The sequence below is a fragment of the Sander lucioperca genome, chromosome 9 (assembly GCF_008315115.2).
Source record: "Sander lucioperca isolate FBNREF2018 chromosome 9, SLUC_FBN_1.2, whole genome shotgun sequence".
Classification (NCBI taxonomy): domain Eukaryota; kingdom Metazoa; phylum Chordata; class Actinopteri; order Perciformes; family Percidae; genus Sander; species Sander lucioperca.
Genome location: NC_050181.1, coordinates 6,042,156 through 6,060,510, shown reverse-complemented (window position 1 = coordinate 6,060,510; position 18,355 = coordinate 6,042,156). Strand labels below are relative to the sequence as shown.

At 39.9% G+C, this 18,355-nt stretch overlaps 1 protein-coding gene across 28 annotated transcripts in view; it reads right to left on the bottom strand.

Annotated features, from left to right (window-relative positions):
* Positions 1–18,355, bottom strand: part of LOC116045884 (receptor-type tyrosine-protein phosphatase F) — a 181,351-nt gene that overhangs the window by 71,312 nt on the left and 91,684 nt on the right. For 12 of the 28 annotated variants that reach the window (XM_036005658.1, XM_036005666.1, XM_036005660.1 and 9 more), the window contains exons 5-8: positions 12,616–12,804; positions 10,763–10,780; positions 8,223–8,333; positions 3,501–3,512 (exon numbers count right to left, since the gene is read on the bottom strand). In XM_036005658.1, the coding sequence (XP_035861551.1) occupies positions 3,501–3,512; positions 8,223–8,333; positions 10,763–10,780; positions 12,616–12,804 (330 nt within the window). The remainder of the gene's footprint in view (positions 1–3,500; positions 3,513–8,222; positions 8,334–10,762; positions 10,781–12,615; positions 12,805–18,355) is intronic. The other 16 variants (XM_036005665.1, XM_036005668.1, XM_036005670.1 and 13 more) reach the window with 3 other exon arrangements.

Sequence of the window (18,355 nt, the reverse complement as noted above, 5' to 3'; positions counted from 1 at the left end):
TCCACCACCACAAGGCTAAAAACTAACTCAGGAAAGCTAACCTAATGGAGGGATGATCGTCTTTTGTCCTGATGTGCAGGCGAGCACAATGGGAATATAATATAATATAATATATATAATAGGACTGTCTCAAAATGGCTCTGGAAATTCACAAGAAAACTTTGAAGGGGTGGTTTATCCTCTTGCCTACAAAAGGGGATATAATCAAATAGCTCAGTTTTGCTGGAGACTATGTCTGGCCGTCTTTTGTCAGAGTGTCAAATGGTAGCGAGAGTTGCATCATTGAGGGACCCTGTGGAGATGGCATTGTTTGATTTCTCCTCCCGCTCCCTCTCTCTGGCTCCTTCTGCTCAGCCTGTCTTTCTCCCTCCCTCTCTTTGTGCAGTTCTGATATGCAGATAGGCTGACATTAAAAAGGGTTCCCATGGAGACAAGAAGGGCCCGTTGACGTCGCCAGGGACAAGGCAAACACCGATGCAGAGGCTCCATGCAATACTGAAAAGCTTGCCCAGAATAAACAGGCAGTCAGCATTTACATATGACTTGTTTTCTGTCTAAATAAAGATACACAAGAAATGCTTGCCATATTTACACACTTCAGATCTTTTTACTGGTAACTTTTGGCAACCATAACATAACTTATTCGCTTGACATGGCAACTGCCAACGACTGCTATGTGAACATCCATCAGTGTCAGACCTGTTCAATTTATGATATGCTGAACATTTCCATAGTAAATGTAAGAAGGAGCAGCTCTGACTTCTTTAACCTTGGTTATGGATAAAGTGAAGCCAAGCCAAACATTTAGCTTCCTAGTGAGGACCTATTATACCTACTATCCCACAATTGCTGCTAGTGTGTATTCAAAACACTATAGCATGCATTTATACCGCTTGTTTCCCCTAATGCACTACAACATCTCTGTGTCTCTCTGGAAAAAAGCCCTTGACTGTAATTGCTCTTTTGCACCGGCCTCCATGAAAATGGATTTTCAAATGTGAGTCTCCCTCCACCTTCCCTCTCCCCCCACCTTTCACCCCTCCCTCCCCAAACTAATTTGAACCAGAACGTTGTTATAGCCATGCTTGTTATTCCCCTCATTATGTGGTGAAATGGAAAAAACACAAAAGCACCTTTTGAGATTCCAGTCAGGAGAAGGCTGGTTCTCTGGACCGTACCATAATAAGGGGGGACCTGGCTCACACTCATCTGAATTTTCCCAAAATAATTGTGGTTCTGTATATAGACCCGCTGTTTTTTTTTTGTTTTTTTTTAAATCAATACAATCATGTGGGCTTAAACTACATGGCTCGATATCTCATAAAAATATTAATATCCCAAGTCTGAGCCACAAAACACACTGAATCATGCATGTTTTTGGTATTTGGGCTTTTGTTTGTTTCACACGATTACCCAGATAAATCAAAGCTTTGCAGTTTGTTTAATAAGAACTAACCTTTTCAGAGGGTGTGTGGCAAACAAAAAAATCCATTTAACACTGGGAGCAGTTAAGATGTCAACAAAGGTTTAGGACGAAGTAATGATGACCATTATTATTATATACATATTAATAATAATAATAATAATGTAAAGTTTACAAAATGACTCAATGGACAAGAGGGCAAAACTTTGGTGAGTTTCTGCATAATAAAGGAAGGAAATAAGTGACTCATATTAACAGTCCAGAAAGAATAACATCCAAGAGCGATGACATCTGTGAGGTTCACAGGCATATGGCTGATTTTTAAATGAAAACGCCGGACAGGCCGAGTAGTGTTACCAGCCTGGGAACAGGACAGGGACGACATTCTCAAGCAAAGCATGCACAGGAGCTGAGGAAAGATATGGGATGGGATCACAAGTCTGAGTACACTTGGAGAGGAAGATAAAGGAGGAACTTTAGGTCCAATTTGACTGAGCATCTGATTTCCAGTATGACTAATTCACAACAGACTTTCCTTTGAGTATTTGCGAGAAAAAAGCGTTAGTATTCCACTTATGTTGGTAACCACTTGGGTCTTCTCATACAACTGTAACATCTGCAAGTGCTGCTATTTTTCACAACACATGCTTATGAAAAAAAGAAACCTGAGAGGAGCAGCGCTAATGTAAGACCATTCCACTCAAAGTATCTGTTATTCTTTCATGATTCCATAGACTAAACAGTGCTAAGAGCAGTCAGTCAATGGGGCCTGTGTATATTGAACACTTAATGTTGTGAATAATTCATGGCGTGCGGTTAAGTTTGGAGAGGTGCTGTGGAACAAAATGACTAGAGGGCAGGTAATTGTTATTGATTTCCCCGAAGCCTCTCTCCTGTTGAGAGCAGCGTGGAGAGACGGGCTCCAGGACTCTATCAAAACCACAAAATAAGCCCCGTCTCCACTCTGCATGCCTGCTTGCTGGATACCTATAAATTTAACTGCCTTGACAAAGTGCCCAAGGATAGCAGAACATGTCCAGTCAATCAATATCTGAGCAAACTGGCACACAGTCAGCGGGCCCCCACGCTTCCTGGCAGCAGCGCTGGGCGATGCTGCTGCCATGATGGCTGATCATCCCCCCTGTCAGCACACTGCCAGCTCATTCTTAAATATTCTACAGGTCAGCTCTTTGAGCAGCAGTGTTTTATGAAGAGATCATTTCCAAAACATTAGCTCTTTCTTGGACATTGTCAATGTCATCAAACCTTAACTCTAAGGACCAAATCTCCTGATATTAACTATTCCCTTAATGTTTTTAATGATTCATTTAGTAAAAGTGAATTATTTTTTTAACTCTTACAACACAGCATAATACATGTATTAATAACTTATTTCCTGCAGGGCCTCCTGCTGCAACATCACATGAAGATGGGGTGGATGTCTGTCTTCCCATTAGGTTAACATGTGCCTATCACATCCTTTAGTCTCTGGGTAGAGGATGCCCATGGCGGTGCAGACATACAGTAATCCCCTGAGAACGGCTTTGTCAGTTCAGATACCCATGTCCCTCAGTGGGAAGCAGGGGTGTTGCTGCCTAAATACCTGACAAATCTGGTTGCCACCTGAATACCGGAGTAATCCATCACGCACCTCTGATGGGCCTACAGAGGTGGATGGAAAGCCTGAGGGTGAAAAGAGCTAACGTTCTTGGTGGATGTGGTTGACTTTGACAATATGGGTGTGGTTGGAAAGAATGCATGGCTACATAACACAACAGAGATCTAATAATGACTTAAGCAAACTTCACGGGGACTCCTTGTGTGTCTTGGCAAGACTCAAATCGAAACACGGTTTGGGGGAGTGGCATTGGAAGGCATGCAAGAACTATTCCGGGATTCATGCAAAACACGACACATTTACACTATCATGGATTAGGGAGAGCTATTATTAATATTTTTGTTTTTTAAAGGAAGGGAAGGGATATCAATGTCTTTATCAGAGGGTGTGGAAAGAAGGGTTGACCTCACCTAAAGTCTGCATTAAATTGGGAAGAGATTAAGAGTGAAAATGACCAACCTTCACGCTGATCTGTTTGTGGATGAAGTGATTTGATGAAGGTGAGCAATGAAAAGGTGGGGAGAGGAAGACAACACAGTGAAACAGTACAGCGTTTCCATAGACACAGTGGAGGTTAGTGACATGGCCAAGATAGGCAATAAGTAACACAGCATACATACAGTACCAGGGAGAGAAACTCACTTTTACAAATTATTTATTTTTATTATTTGTCATTTTTCATTGGCATCTTTATCAATTGGTATTGCAATTAACACATTACATTGTCTATATCTGTAATATCAAAAAATATTTTGATATTACCGATTTAGTTTGACACACTTACTGTAACAAGTGTGCAGTTAAATCTATTTGATTTCTTATCATTAAGGATAGACTGAAAGGGCATTTCTCATATCAAGAGTACTTGTTGATGTAAAGGACACTAGATGTGCTCCTGCACACAATCATTTTCTTCATAAAATTGAATTGAATTGATCATTTTGTAAGTTTCCCCTCTCTGACACACAGACACACACAGAGAACAGTATGAAGATATTTTGGTAAGAGAAAAGCCCGACTGCAGCACTTTATCCTCTGTGGCATATTGACATATCACATGGATATATGAAGGAGTGCCAGCAGACAGAAGCTGACATCCCTCCTCCGTTGTGGGATAAGCACTTGACAAATGAGCGATCATGCACATTCACAGGACGCTTGTGATTCTGCCCATGTTGATGGAGTCCACCTTTAGAGGAGGGTCACCAGAAGCGACCCACAGCAAACAAGGTGTGTGCACGCACCTGAACACATACAAACACGCACACACTCTTAATGGATGAGAAGTGGAAGGACATAAATAGATGCACAGACAGGAAGAGAAAAACGATCCATGAGCAGACCCCCCCTCCCCCTCTCCCCTTCAGTCTCACCCTCCCACACACAGAAATATAAGGACATCATTTTCTGGTGACTCTAAAATGTCAAGACAAGGGTGCTGACAGTGGTGCTGGCTGTATGTTTGTGTACCTGCAGACATAAATTGAATCAGGTAGCTACAGTGAGTGGGAAAAAACAGATTCGCTGACACAAAACACCATCCCATAGCAAGCAATTTAATGTAAGTCTGACAGGTGTGTGTGTGTGTGTGTGTGTGTGTGTGTGTGTGTGTGTGTGGTGTTAGAAGGGGGTTGATAGAGAATGATACCACAATTCGTTGTCCCATGGTAATCTTTTCATGTAGTTTCAAGTAGTGGTAATTAGTAGTACATTTTATTTTAAGGCTACAGATTAATGTTCTAACCAGGAAGGATGGAATTCTTAAAAGGTGCTGAATTTAATCAAGTAAAAGAGTCTTATAATGTACTCAAAAGTTTTATATATATATATGTATATATATATATATATATATATATATATATATATATATATATATATATATATATATATATATATAACGCGTTAAAAAAAATAACGCAGATTAACGCAGATCCATTCCATATTGAGGTTTGACCCGGAGCCATTCTAGCCACCATTGGACTGTGAAGGAGGGAGACGAGAATGTGCTGCCTGGATCATTGATTGGAACATTTACTTGTAAAAATCTTCTTCCTGAATAGGGTTGGGTACCGAAATCTGGTGCCACTGATATGTCTGCTCTTCTCTCTGGTGCTCTGAAACAGACGATACAGGCAACACAAACACCGCTGCATGTGACGCTAGTTAACACTACACTCAACAGCAGCTAACGCTAGCCTACCGCTAGCTAATAGCTGGATTAAACACGGTGACAATGCTGACAGCTAACGCTGAACGGTGTAAAGTTTGACTGTGTTTTACTGTAGAGGACTGTGACTCAACAGCGGGATGTAACAATCTGCAGCTGCCGAGCTGCCGTCGGAAAAACAACACAGACGGTGCGTTCAATGAAACTGGTAAACTACAGCTTCGTGGTGCATTTGAAGTTATTGTAAATGTCCTTAGTGGTTGTTTTTGTCATTCAACAGCAATTTACTAGTGAAATAAGTTATTGTTATACATTATTATTAAATCATTTAATTTTGACCATATGGCTTTAGCAATAAACAAGCCGTTCTTTAATGTCACCAACTGTTGTTTAGTACCCTTTGTTTTCTTTTCTTTTTTTGCTTTCTTAAAAAGTTATTAAAATCGGTTCAGGCACCGTTAATTATGTATGCGATTAATTTCGATTAATTAATCACAGAGTCTGTAATTAATTAGATTAATTTTTTTAATCGATTGATAGATATATATATATAAACACCATTAATCTTAGCACTGAATTGCAATATTTTGTACATCACAATGCATTAAGAATTGTAACATTAATGCATTTATTTGTTCACAGCCCAAGTATCAGTTTAATTTTGTGCTGGAAGTTTTTACAGCCTGCTGCTACACATCAGCACTGTAAAATGGAACAGTTGTCAAATGATGGCAGTTTGCTTCCAAAACTTGTCATGTTAACAAGTTTGAAAGCAGATGTTGTAAGTTTCTAAATGTAAAACACCTCTGGTGTCTCGGAATAAAAACAACAACATATAACAACAGGAAAGGAAGAGAGGCATGTCAAAGGCCACTTGTCTTGAGTCCCTCATGTTTTAAACCCAATCAAGCAGCTCTGTTATAGCACAGCCCCAGGTCTCGTCTCCTCATTCTTGCAGCGGTAACAAAGATGGAGTGAAAACATGGCTAGAGCCTTTGTTCTCCATTGAAGACAAGTACACTTTTAAAAGGTTATGGTTGGTTTGATTTCTATCTCTCCACTGGTGTGGTGAGTCTGGCGAAAAAGTTGGTTTCGGGGCCAACAGGTTGACAGCTACCTGGGTGGTGTTACAGACTAGCTGGGCCTGGGGCCCCTGCTGGCACCACGCCACGCCACACAACTACTGTAATTACCTCTGAGGGGGGAAAAAACTGAGTTTGCACCTGTGACAGACATGCTCTGATTAATAGATGAGACTTACATCCCTTCCTCGCCTTTGCTGTTTGGCTGACTACCTCTCCTTGTCAAGATTTAAGATCTAAACCTTCTGGAGCCCACAGTGTTTAATCTGTAAATGTGATGCTGCTGTGGTCCTTGAGGATGATTTTTACCTCTGATTCCTCTGATCCAGGAGGAGGTTCTGTCAGTTGGAAAAACCTTTTACTCGGATACTTTCCTATCAGAAAAATACTGATTCTAAACATTATTAGCACACATCTTAGTGAGAGAACCATTTGTTAAAAAAAATAGACCTCTTAATTCAATTTAACATTTCCTAATTAGTGGTTTGTGTCTGGAGTAGAAGCGGAAAATTGAACACTAACTTACTTAATTTATCTTGATGGATGGAAAGAGACAGTGGAATCACCTGTATGTTACACTACTGTATGCTTTTAACAAAATTATGAAGTGATAGCCGAGTGTGTCTCTTTCTTACTCTGACGGTTTCACTCCCTCCTCCCTCCTCCACCCACACTAACAACTGGAGAAGCTATTCTGTTTCATGTACATCAGACATGGTGGTGTTATCCGCAGGGTTGACTGAGTCTGCTCTCTCTCCTATACTAGCTTTTTTTCCAGGATGGGTGCAATGCTGCCCTTGCCCTGCATTAGTCTGCTCACGGAGACACCACAACAAAAACAAACCCTGAAACTCCAGACCCCTCCATGCCATTAGGAGCTCTGGGTTGTGCGGGACGAATAATAGAGCCTTTCGATATAGTCAAAATAAAAAAGCAAGGAGGCCTGGCATGGCTTTCAATGCCAGAGGAGGAAACGATTTCAATGCAGCTGTTTTTACAGAGGCCACATCTGGTCGAATTCCCAGCCAAACAGGAGGTTGAGGTTAGTTCAACTCATTGGTATGGGAGGAATGGCAAGGCAAGGATAATGATTAGAGAATAGGGCTGCACGATATGAGGAAAATATGTAATTGCGATTATTTTGACTGATATTGCGATTGCGATATGATTCACGATATAGGAGGGAATGATCGTTTTTATAACATTATTCTCATTTTCATTGAAAATTACTAACATTGAAAGAAAGACAAAGATTTTTTTCTTTAGTCTGTAGGATACGATTTGTAGAGCGGGACATCTCTGCAGCACCACAATACTTAATTCAGAATGGTTTGACACATATTTTGCCATTAACAAATATTGCGATTTGGATATTGCACTAGTCCATATTGCGATTTCGATACAATTGTGATTAATAGTGCAGCCCTATTAGAGAATTGGTTGAAGTAGTGAAAAAGAGAGAAATAGTGGTTTGTGGTCATCAAATGTGGTCATCAAATGTGGAAATTACACTCAACAATCAAAGGCCCTGTGTTTTCCACAGGTGTTTTCACTTCCTGGCTAAGTAGAACTCTGCTTAGATTGAAGGTGGACAGAGCTATGCCGAGAATGACTCCATGCACTGATAAGAATTATAAAGGTGTAACTAGTAAGAAAGGTGTCAATCAAACACAGCCTGCACACTCCCACACACACTCCTGAGAAGAGTTCATCATCTAAAATAACTGAAATCAGCTGTGTGGCTGTACCATTGGAGGTACAGTGTCTCTTAAGGCAGAATTACGATGCATGGTCACTGTTGAGTGAACAACATTTAGAATGAAACAGACAAACTGTTTTAAAAGGGTTGCATTGTTGTTTGTGGTTTGCAAATGTTTGATACAACAGAAATGACAGATTCATTCAAGAATTGAGAAAGACATTTGACTTTACCTCGTACGTAGAGATTGGCAGGAGCGGAGTAACGGGTCCCAGCACTGTTCATGGCAACGCATTCATATTTCCCTTGGTCGGACTCCTCGCTGTTCTCAATTTGCAGAGCTCCTGTGTAGAGGATTAAAAATGTAGCTGTCTTGACAGTTGTGGAATATGAGATGTAATTTGGCATGAAACCACGGCAGATATCTGTACAGTGACTCGCTAGAGAGCCTGTAGTCAACCAGTCTGACACAGTTCATGCATAATTAAGTGTCCCTCTGACATGGACACAGTTTTGTCATGAAAATGCTTAAGGCAAATGAAACTGCTAACAGAATATTTGCCTAGTCGTGTTACGGAGAAAAAAAGACCATGACTGAGGGTCAATTAATCATCTAAATAACATGTCACAAACATCAAAGTCTGATTAGGCCTTCTGCTTATGGAAATAATTGACAATCCAAAGTGTTTGTGTCATGGAGGGTTATTTATCTCAGCCAGATATTAGAACGAGGCAAAGCTACACTGCCGAATAAACACAACAAAAGCAGGAGAATGAATAATATCTAATAGTAATATATAAAGAACTAATCAACCTGCTGCTTAATATCGACAACTGTGCAATCTGTGTTTTACCAAAGGATATTATTTACAGTTATGGGCCTCAAGAGGAATGCTACTCTAAATAAGTATTCTGAGGTTTTGAGCTGAGAGTAAATAATGTTTTTAGATATCCTAATTGTTAAAATAAAATAAAATTTGCAACCATATTTAACCAAAATGAGTGAGTAAAATGTAAACTGATGACTCAACTGTTTGTCGAAGCCACTATTTTCTTGATGGCCTAAGATTTTGATGCAAAGCAACTGCCAGTGCAGGTACCTTTTCTTCAATCTTTGTTGAGTACGCATTTAGCAGTGAAGTCATAATTGTGTTCTTCCATTACCGACTATTTCACCATGCCTCCCTGAAGCCCTCAAGGGAAACACTCCTCTGCCAGATGGCTTCGATTAGTTTTCACAATCCCAAAAAGCTGTAGTCATCAGACAGAAGGCTAACATGTTGTTTCTAACAAAGCATGAAAGCCCAGGAGACCTGTCTTTGTGTGGTCATTTTGACACTCCATGTCCATTACCATCATATAATCGCTCCTAATGAATTGCAAATGGCGAGTTGTAATTTGACAAATTGAAAAAGAGACCTAAAATAGCTAAATGTACCTGCATCCAACAATTAAAAAAAAATAATACATATTTAAAAACAAAACTACTTCTTTGAGCAATACATATGTATGCCACAAGCGAGTGATGACATTTACCACATCTCCAAAACAGCATGGTACTAGCATGAAAGGCAGCCAGCCACCATGCAGTTTGAAAATGCCAAAAATACTCAGCATAGGATGATTTCAGGATACATTTTTTTTCACATCATGCAGTATGAGATGAATGCAACAAACAGGTTCACCACCAACCAAAGGGGACTCGAATCAGGACAAGACCAAAAGAGAGAGACGTGAAACAGGGCGGGGCAGTAACATGTGATAATACCACCTCAGATCTAGTGACAACATATCTCTCCAAGGTGTTTGCTCTGCACGCTGAGCTCATCGCTGCCTGATTCAGCACTGACATGCACTTGCATATTAATGCTGGTGTCACCAATCTGTCAATCTGCCCATTCTCCCACGGGAGAAAACAGTTTGAGTACTACAGGAATGTAGAAGGTTACTGCTTTGACAGTTGTCAGAGGTGCAACACTAAACCCCTTCAATGCTGCCTTAACTCCTAAAGAGTTCAACATTGAATTGAATATGGGCTGTATTAGGAGCCATGGACGCACAGACAGTGAGACAGACAGCTGGTAGCTCCAAATGTATTCAGCGTGCCCCAGACGTCCACTACTTACCTCACTGTTGTTGAACGGAAATCATGGTTTCACTCAGGGGAAAAGCATGATTACCATAAAAATGGGTTGAAGTTTCCACCTTAACAATCTCGATCAGGCATCCTGTTCCCATGCTGGGCCATGCTGCATAGGCTATATGCAAAAGCAGCTATTTCAGTTTACATTGAGGCTGCATAGAGGAGGCAGGTAGATCCTCTTGTGGCCACAGTGGCCTTTAGTTTAAAATGCAACTCCTCTGCCCGTTTTGCTGAAAAGCCAGAGCAGAGGCTAAAGCCGAAAAATGTTTCTCTGTGAATGTGTGTGTGTGTGTGTGTTGTGTGTTCACAAACATGGTTCATTTAAACATGGTTCGTTAAAGAAGAAGCCTTGAAAAAAATAATTTACAGAATAACACCTTGGATTTGCTTTTGCATTTGCATTTCCCATTCTCCTGACATGACAGGGTTGGTAATCATTTGTTTGTTATGGAGCAGACAGCAGACAGGACATGGTGTGAAGAGACGAAGGGGGAAGTTGAAGAGGGTGGGTTGGCACTAACAGCGTGGATGAACCTGGTGATGTGGCGTTTGGGGGGAATGCAGGGGTCTGATGTGGACGTGAGGGAATGGTGTGGAAGTGATATTTTCCATCACACTTATCATCCTTACCTCTAATTGGTGTACCACCTAGGTGGGAGTAATTTCGATGCAAACAGGGTTGAGAGATTAGTTAGTAATCCACTTATATCAGTGGGAGAGAAAAACATGGCTTTTGACAGGCCACAGATAAAAAGGAAGAAAAAAACGGATACAGAGTAGAAGCCAATGACAGTAAATGCAATGTGACAAAGTGTACTTAATCAATACTAAGAAACAAGTATACATTTTGGACTGTAAATGTTGTCTGTAAATGACCAAGAAAAAACACAGCATTTAAGAAGGATCCGTTCTCTCAGGAGAACATTTTGAAATATCATGCCGCTACTTTTGTAGTTGCAGACAACAGCTACAGCCACACTTTTGCTTGCTTCATAGTAGCATTAAAATAGTATGCAGTTTAAGCAGATTTTACAATTAAGCTTTCTCATTTAAAATGACCTTATTCTTTGTACAGACTGCATTTGTGCTGAAAGCAGTTAGTAAAATGGGCAAGAGAAATTAATAAAAATTCGTACACAATAAACAGAATGATGCACAGAAAAACATATTCAGGTCAGAGGTATTAAATTGAAAAGAAGTTAGTATCTCTACAGAGTGAATGATTTGGATGGTGTGAAAAGATAGACTAAATGTGTCTGTGTGCTCACTAAAAATCGAGCGATGCAATAAGAGGAACTGGGTCTGCCTTTTCTGTTAAACTGTGGCAGCAAATGAATGCACTTTTTTTCTGCCATCGCAAAATTGGTCTCATTTCAGGTCATATGCTGTAATGTAAATCCTGATACGGCAGCAGATGTCAAGAAAATGGTGGTGGATAAAAAGAATTGTTAGTCTGAGGGCATTACATATCAGCATATTTCCAGGCACTCTCACTATTTGTAAGAAAGAAAACTAATTAAAAGTTTGTTGCTAGAAGTAAAAAAATAAAAATAAAAAAAAAGACTCACGGTTTTAGGCACAGTTTTAACCTTGTTATAAAAAAAAACATGATCAAACAATTAAGTAGTTGTGTTATTATCTAATTTGTGAGAAATCTGTATCTAATTGGGGTCGTGATTGTGTTAGGGCCTCATTTAAATGGACAGTCCAAGTGAACATGCTCCAGTGACCTGTATTCGCCTTCCGCTGGGCAGCTCTAGTGCCAGGCTTTTTCTGGAGTAGCTCTCATCGTTAATCTTTGGGGCCTCAGACCTGCAGCCTGACCTGACACTCTAAGTGAGGTAGATTAAGTAAGGAGTCACGAGACTGAATCTGGTCAAAAGCCACTAATCTTTCCACCTTGCACCTTTTCCATCTGATCCAGGTCAGACAATCACTGTTTATTTATCAAGTGGACTGCTACTGTGAACAAAGAGCACCTCATAATTTTGCAAGGTTGAATCCGAGCTAGTGCATCATCGGCTGGCCTCATTGTCACCCAACTGCATGTTTAAGAGGGGATTAAAGAGTATTTAATGTGATGAGAAAAATTCTCTTTCTGTACTTTGGATGGTTACAAGCTCATACATCACTGTCAAATATTGCAGAAATTCAGGAACAACTTCATTCCAACTTCTGTGTAACTTTATAAGTGGCTGCAGCTGTGAGGAATAAAATTCTGTAAGAACTCCGCTAACTAATCAATGTGACAACTTTGAATCAAACTTTCATGTCCTTTGTGATGAAAGAGAATACATGAAGTCATACATGACTACAAAGACATTTTGTATTTTCACATCATCCTCATGTCTAACATGTCTCATGTTTGTCGGTGTTTGATGGCATATTGTACTCTACAACTTTCCTTAGCTATATTTACATTATCAGTATGTCATGTAAAGTTACACCTTGAAGAAATAAAATCAGATCAAATCAAATTTTACCTGAACGAAGCTGTTTAATGCGCCCGTTGCTGCTGCTGATGTCCACAGGAAGCATGTCCTTGAACCAGGATATTTCGGGGTCCGGGTTTCCGCTGGCGGCACACAGCATGGTGGCAGTTCTGGTCTTTTCAACCACCTTCAGCTGAGGACCCATATCGATGGTGGGAAAGCCATGGGGGATCTGGTTCTCTGAAAATTTAGAAGGACAGATTTTTAGTATATCCAGAGCCACAAAAAAACAAAAACATAGGGATAAGGCAAACAAACAAACAAACAAGAAGAGTAAAAACATATTTACAAAAAGATTATGACAAAATAGGCCCTCAATTGCTGTGAGAGGCGTTGAGTGCTTTAAAGCTGTTGAGTTGGCAAGGACAGAGAAAAGGATGAAAGAGAGGAAATACATTTCAGGTGCTACAGGCCGAACAGTATTCAGAAAGCACACACACACAAAAGTTAGTGCAAGAGCAGAATATACTACAGGGAACTGAAGATCTGGTATGATTTGGATTTTAAATTTGGTTGAAAACAAATCTGATTGATTATCATAGCAGCCTTATTACCCAGCACGGGGAGTCCCAGGTTTAGACTGAGGAAGGATTGCAATCTGTCTCTGGGCACCCATGCATAAATGAGCTGCCTTAGGCTTAGCAAGCTAAACAAACCTATTTGAATAATCCAACTCATCATTATAAATGCAACAGCATATCCATGACAACAGATAAAGTATAATCCTTAAAGTACAATTTGGTATTCTAACGTATAAGGTTGTTCTAAAATATATACTGACATCATATCATAAGATTAGCAAAATATGAACAATAAATAGTCCTGGGCTATTTCAGACTCAGCTTTGGCGTATCGGATTCCAAATGTCATCAGGAAGAGGTGCATCCCAGCATACAGTATCTGACATTTAACACTTACAGTATGTGTTTCTATTATGGAAAACCTACAGTCTAGTCATGAGAGTAAACAGCTACCTTATAAAGGCAGACAAACTAGGAACACTTAGGCAATTGTTAACCTCTGAGTTCTCTCTCTCTTATTCAGATTAAACCAGGTAGAGTTTTGACAATGTTTGTTGGTGGCAAAACAGTAACATAATTATTATCTTTAAAATAAATGACCCAAATGATTTACGTGTTTTGTAATGGTTTCTGCAATTCACATTTGGTCTCTTTAATAAAAAAAAATAAAGCTGCACAAAAACTATCATTGGCATGGCCTAATTGTGCTGTAAATCCTAAATCAGACCCAACTCCCACCTGCCCTCATAATAAACTCTAATTTAACCTCTGGACAGCGTTAATAAGGAGGAAACATGATGGCCCTTGAGAGGTCTTATTATCAGCTTGCTCTTAAAACTTGTAATCTCTTTTATCGTTTTCCTCATATGTAGATTTGTCCCTGAGGCCAGAGTGCTAAAAGGAAATCCTGAGAACAGTGCTAATGATTGTAACTCCTGTCTTTGGTTCACCATGAAAAGATACCTAACTGCAGGTTAAGCAAATGATAGTTGGTCTACAGGGATGAACAAAATTAATACAAGACAGAGATTTGCCTTTTTAAGAAAGATGAGGAAATACATGTCCATCACAGGATTACAATGTCACTAAAGTAAAACGGAATGGTCTACTAAAAATGAACTAATGAATAAATGTATTCAGGAGAATCTGTGTCATGATAGGTGAGGAGAACAAAAACAAGTTGTCTTTGCCCTCAACATTTATTCTCAAATTAACACCCTGGACTGGTCAACCATGTAAGACTGTGATTGAGAGAGAGCCAGCATTCTCTGCAAACTTCTAAGACATGAAAGTTGTTGTTCATTCTGGACTCATCAGACACAAAACAAATATCTTCTGTAACAGTGTCCATTGTGAGTTGAGTAACAAGTGAGACAAGGTTGTCTCACATCAGTCATCAGCTATGAGAAGAACAATACACAGTAATCTCCTGTATGTAGAAATACCCAAACTATAAGCATTTAGTGGCAAGAAGTGATTCTCCAGGACCCAATAAATGCACCTTTAAAAATCTACTACTGACTCATTTGTTCTGTACTTTATTTACTCAAAGTATTATTGGTGCACTTTTTCTACTTTCTTAAGCAGACATTTATAACGTGGACCGATGTTTTGATTTGATTGTCTCTAATATTACATCAGCAAGAAGTCTGTCTAACTTAAGATCAAGCCTAAGGGATGCATATAATTGGATTTCTCCTCTTCACTTGGCTTGTCTCAGTCAAAAATCCATATGTAAACGTATATGGCTGGAGCACGAATAGGTGCATGGGTGTTGTACTTTGTTCTGATCCCCAGCAGAGCTGCTTTCACCCTTGTGTTTGGCCTGTAGCCCGGATCGTCTCATATTCAGATTTAGTTGACAGATCTCTGCATGGCCTCTTATCTTTGTGGTGGGGCTTACTTCCTGTCTAACGATATAGGATTTGTTTTCAGACATCCAAACTGAAATCAGGATACCTCTACAATACAGACAACTACAGCACAATGAAAAAATACTGGACAATTTGTCATTGTATGAATAATGGTAACAGTAGCGTCCTGTGTTCCTCTATGGTTTGCTCTGTCTAACCTTCAAAGAAAAAGAGAAGGGAAAGGTAGAGAGAGAGAGCGAGAGAGAGAGGAAACTTGTAGATACACACCCAACATAATGTTAAAGCTGCTGTCATTTTCTAAATTACAGTTTATTTAGAAGAAACAAAAATGTCAAAAGATTTGGTGGCAAAAAATAATACACTCAATACCTCTGCTATTCTCCTTTTAAGGTGCAATGTGAGGTAACCATTATTTATACCAAACCTAGAGAGAGCTGAACTCCAGTCTCACCTACGTACAGTTTACTAAGAACATGTTCATAATGGCTACAGATCACCTGAGAGGAGGACCCTTTGTGCCTGCTGACATGGACCCAATTTTTGAATCCCCCCGCCCCCAAAAATGCCTTTCATAAATGTATTTTGTATACACATATTTAATCAATTAATTTTAGTAAATTTGTTAGTTTTATTGCTCAGGAGTAATCTTTATAGAAAATTTAAATGTTTAATGACCTTGTCTTTGCACACATGATGAAATTGATGAAGAACGAAGACAAAAACCTTGTGAATATAGAGGTGTATGCTCATCTAAATAATCCATTGATTAAGATAAGTTGTGTCCCAACCGATTACAAATCTCTATAGATTTCAGTGCTGTAGCCCCGAGATGGTAGCTGATCGTCAATCAAGCGTGAAAATGGGGGGGGGGGAAGTCAGTACATTGAAGTCTATCTACCAGTCCTCTGCTGTGTCCCAATGTTGATGTGTTCATGTTGTACATGTAACACATGGTTGGGCCCCCCAAATCACTCCGTGTCCCAGCAAAAAATGGTGTAGCTTCCTGCTAGGTCTATTATAAAGTATCTATATGATGGACACCAATCGATGCAATGAGGCATGACACTGATCTTATCAATCACACCAAGCAGTTACCCCAGGAATTATACTGAGGAGTATTGAGAAGTCTGTCATACCATATTGAGGTGAATAGATATTTATGCTATTGTGCTTTGTGGAACTATGCCTTCCACCAAAGAAACTGGAATATTAGCATGGGATATTTTCTACCAAACCCTCTTGTATTGCTGTCTATAGAATATTTATGATTACGATTATTGGCAAAGGTTTCTGGGCTGTGAAAAATGCAAACCACTGGTAAAACAGGGAGAAGGACACAAAGGACTTATTACACGAGTCAGCGGCTCTGTCATATCAGGAAGCACAAACAGAGAATCCTTTAAAAGGCTGCTGCTGTAACGCTTATACATATATGAATCTATCCCCTACGTTTAAATGTTTAATGTTTGCATTGCAAGTGAACTGTTATTACAACTGGACATTTTAAGTGGAGTGCACCATGGCTTCATTTGGTGTGTTCATTTTAACATGGGAAATTGTTGAATGAGACTGGCCAGGCTGCTTGTACAGTAAATGTTACACATATGTAGGAGGCAGACTAGCTTCAATGTTATTTCCATATTGTGTACTGTTACGGGAGCATGACATAGGTTGGTTACTCTTAGGGTAGTGTAACCAGAAAGAATACAGAAAAGCAGTTCTATTTCTCACGCAAACCAAACAGATTTCATTGGTATAGAAATGAAACAAAAACACAATCCCTGGCCAATTTAAACTGTTAACACAAAGGAAAACAAAACCTTCCATGGCCTGTTTGAACCAGGTTAAAGCAAAGATAATACATGTCTGTAATGTTATGTTAATTGAACAACTTTCAATGTTAATTGAAAGTTCTCTCTACAAACATACTCATCAAGATCTTGTCAAGATGATAGGTAAGATTTGAGCCCCGTCTGTCTTTCCGTCTACTCCAACTCCTGTGGCTGGCCTTGTCTGCCAACTTGTCATCTCAGGAAGACAAAGACATGCCTTTGTTCAGTCCTCTTTAATTTGAAGGGAAAATAAAAGAAATGGGGAAATTTGAAGAGAATCCAATGAAATAGTGCAGGCAATGTAGGTTGATGTTTGTCAAGATAGAGTGTGTTTTTAATAAAAAGGCCCTCTTGTGCTGGAGTATAATTCATCAAAAAAAGCTCCACTTCTCTGTCTAGTCCAGGCAGGAAAATACGAGTCAGGCTAAAAACCTGTGATAATGTCACACAGGCATTAGTAGATAAATAATGTTGCAATAAAAAAACAAAACAAATACCAATGTCATGCATGACATAACTACCAAACTGGTAATTTATTCTGCACGTATGCAGATTTAACAGTCAGAAATTATGCATGTTGCACACAAACCGTACTGCTGCTAATCTAAAATAGCGTAGTAGATGTCTCACTCTGAGAAGTCCAATCTGTCTTAAAGCACAAGGATTTAATGAGACGTATTTGTGAAGTGCTTCTGTGATACAGTTGTTACAACAAAGTAGAAGAAATGCCCTGGTTTAGCAATGAGTAAAGCCAGAGGCAGAAAGGTGTCAGACCTATGCTAGGTAAGCATGAACTGGTTCTACCATGATGTGAAAAATAAGGACCATTGTTCTCTCAACAGCCGTTTATCACGCACAGTGTAATAGTGCAATATGAGCAACTTAGCAGATAAACCTGTTTGTAGTGGTTATAGCAGTTTGTTAGAAAAGAGGGCAGGAGGGGAAGGCTTTATGGGGTTTTGTGGTTGTACTACTCAATTAGGACAGCAGTGGGGGCCTCAACTATACAAACAAGGCATGGGAAAACATTGGCAACATCGTTTGTACAGAGAAAATTACAAATATGGTAATTAGTGAAATTAAGAAAACATGATACAGTAATCATAAACTATTTTGTCAAGGAAGAGTGCATCTGCTTTAATAGCCACAAGCAGGTGAGGTAAGATTTAGATGAGGGGAGAGAGAGGGGAAAAAGTAAAAAGGAGGGGGGAGGGGAGGAGAAGAGGAGGGGGCAGGGGAGGGGTGCATGCCAACCTCCTGCCAGCTCCAATTACCAGTGTGAGTGGAGCGTGGCAGCTAGGGCGATGGGTCTAATCAGAGCCCTGCTGAAAGAGACCCGTCCCTGTCCTCCTGTCCCACTGAGAGGCTGCTGGAGCTCAATCCCACACTAACATCAGCCAGCGTTTTCCCCTCAACTCAAACACACTCATCTCAATAGGGGAAAACACTCCAGACAACCCAGTTCCTTCATAACAGGGGAGCCCTGACACAGTGGCACAAGATA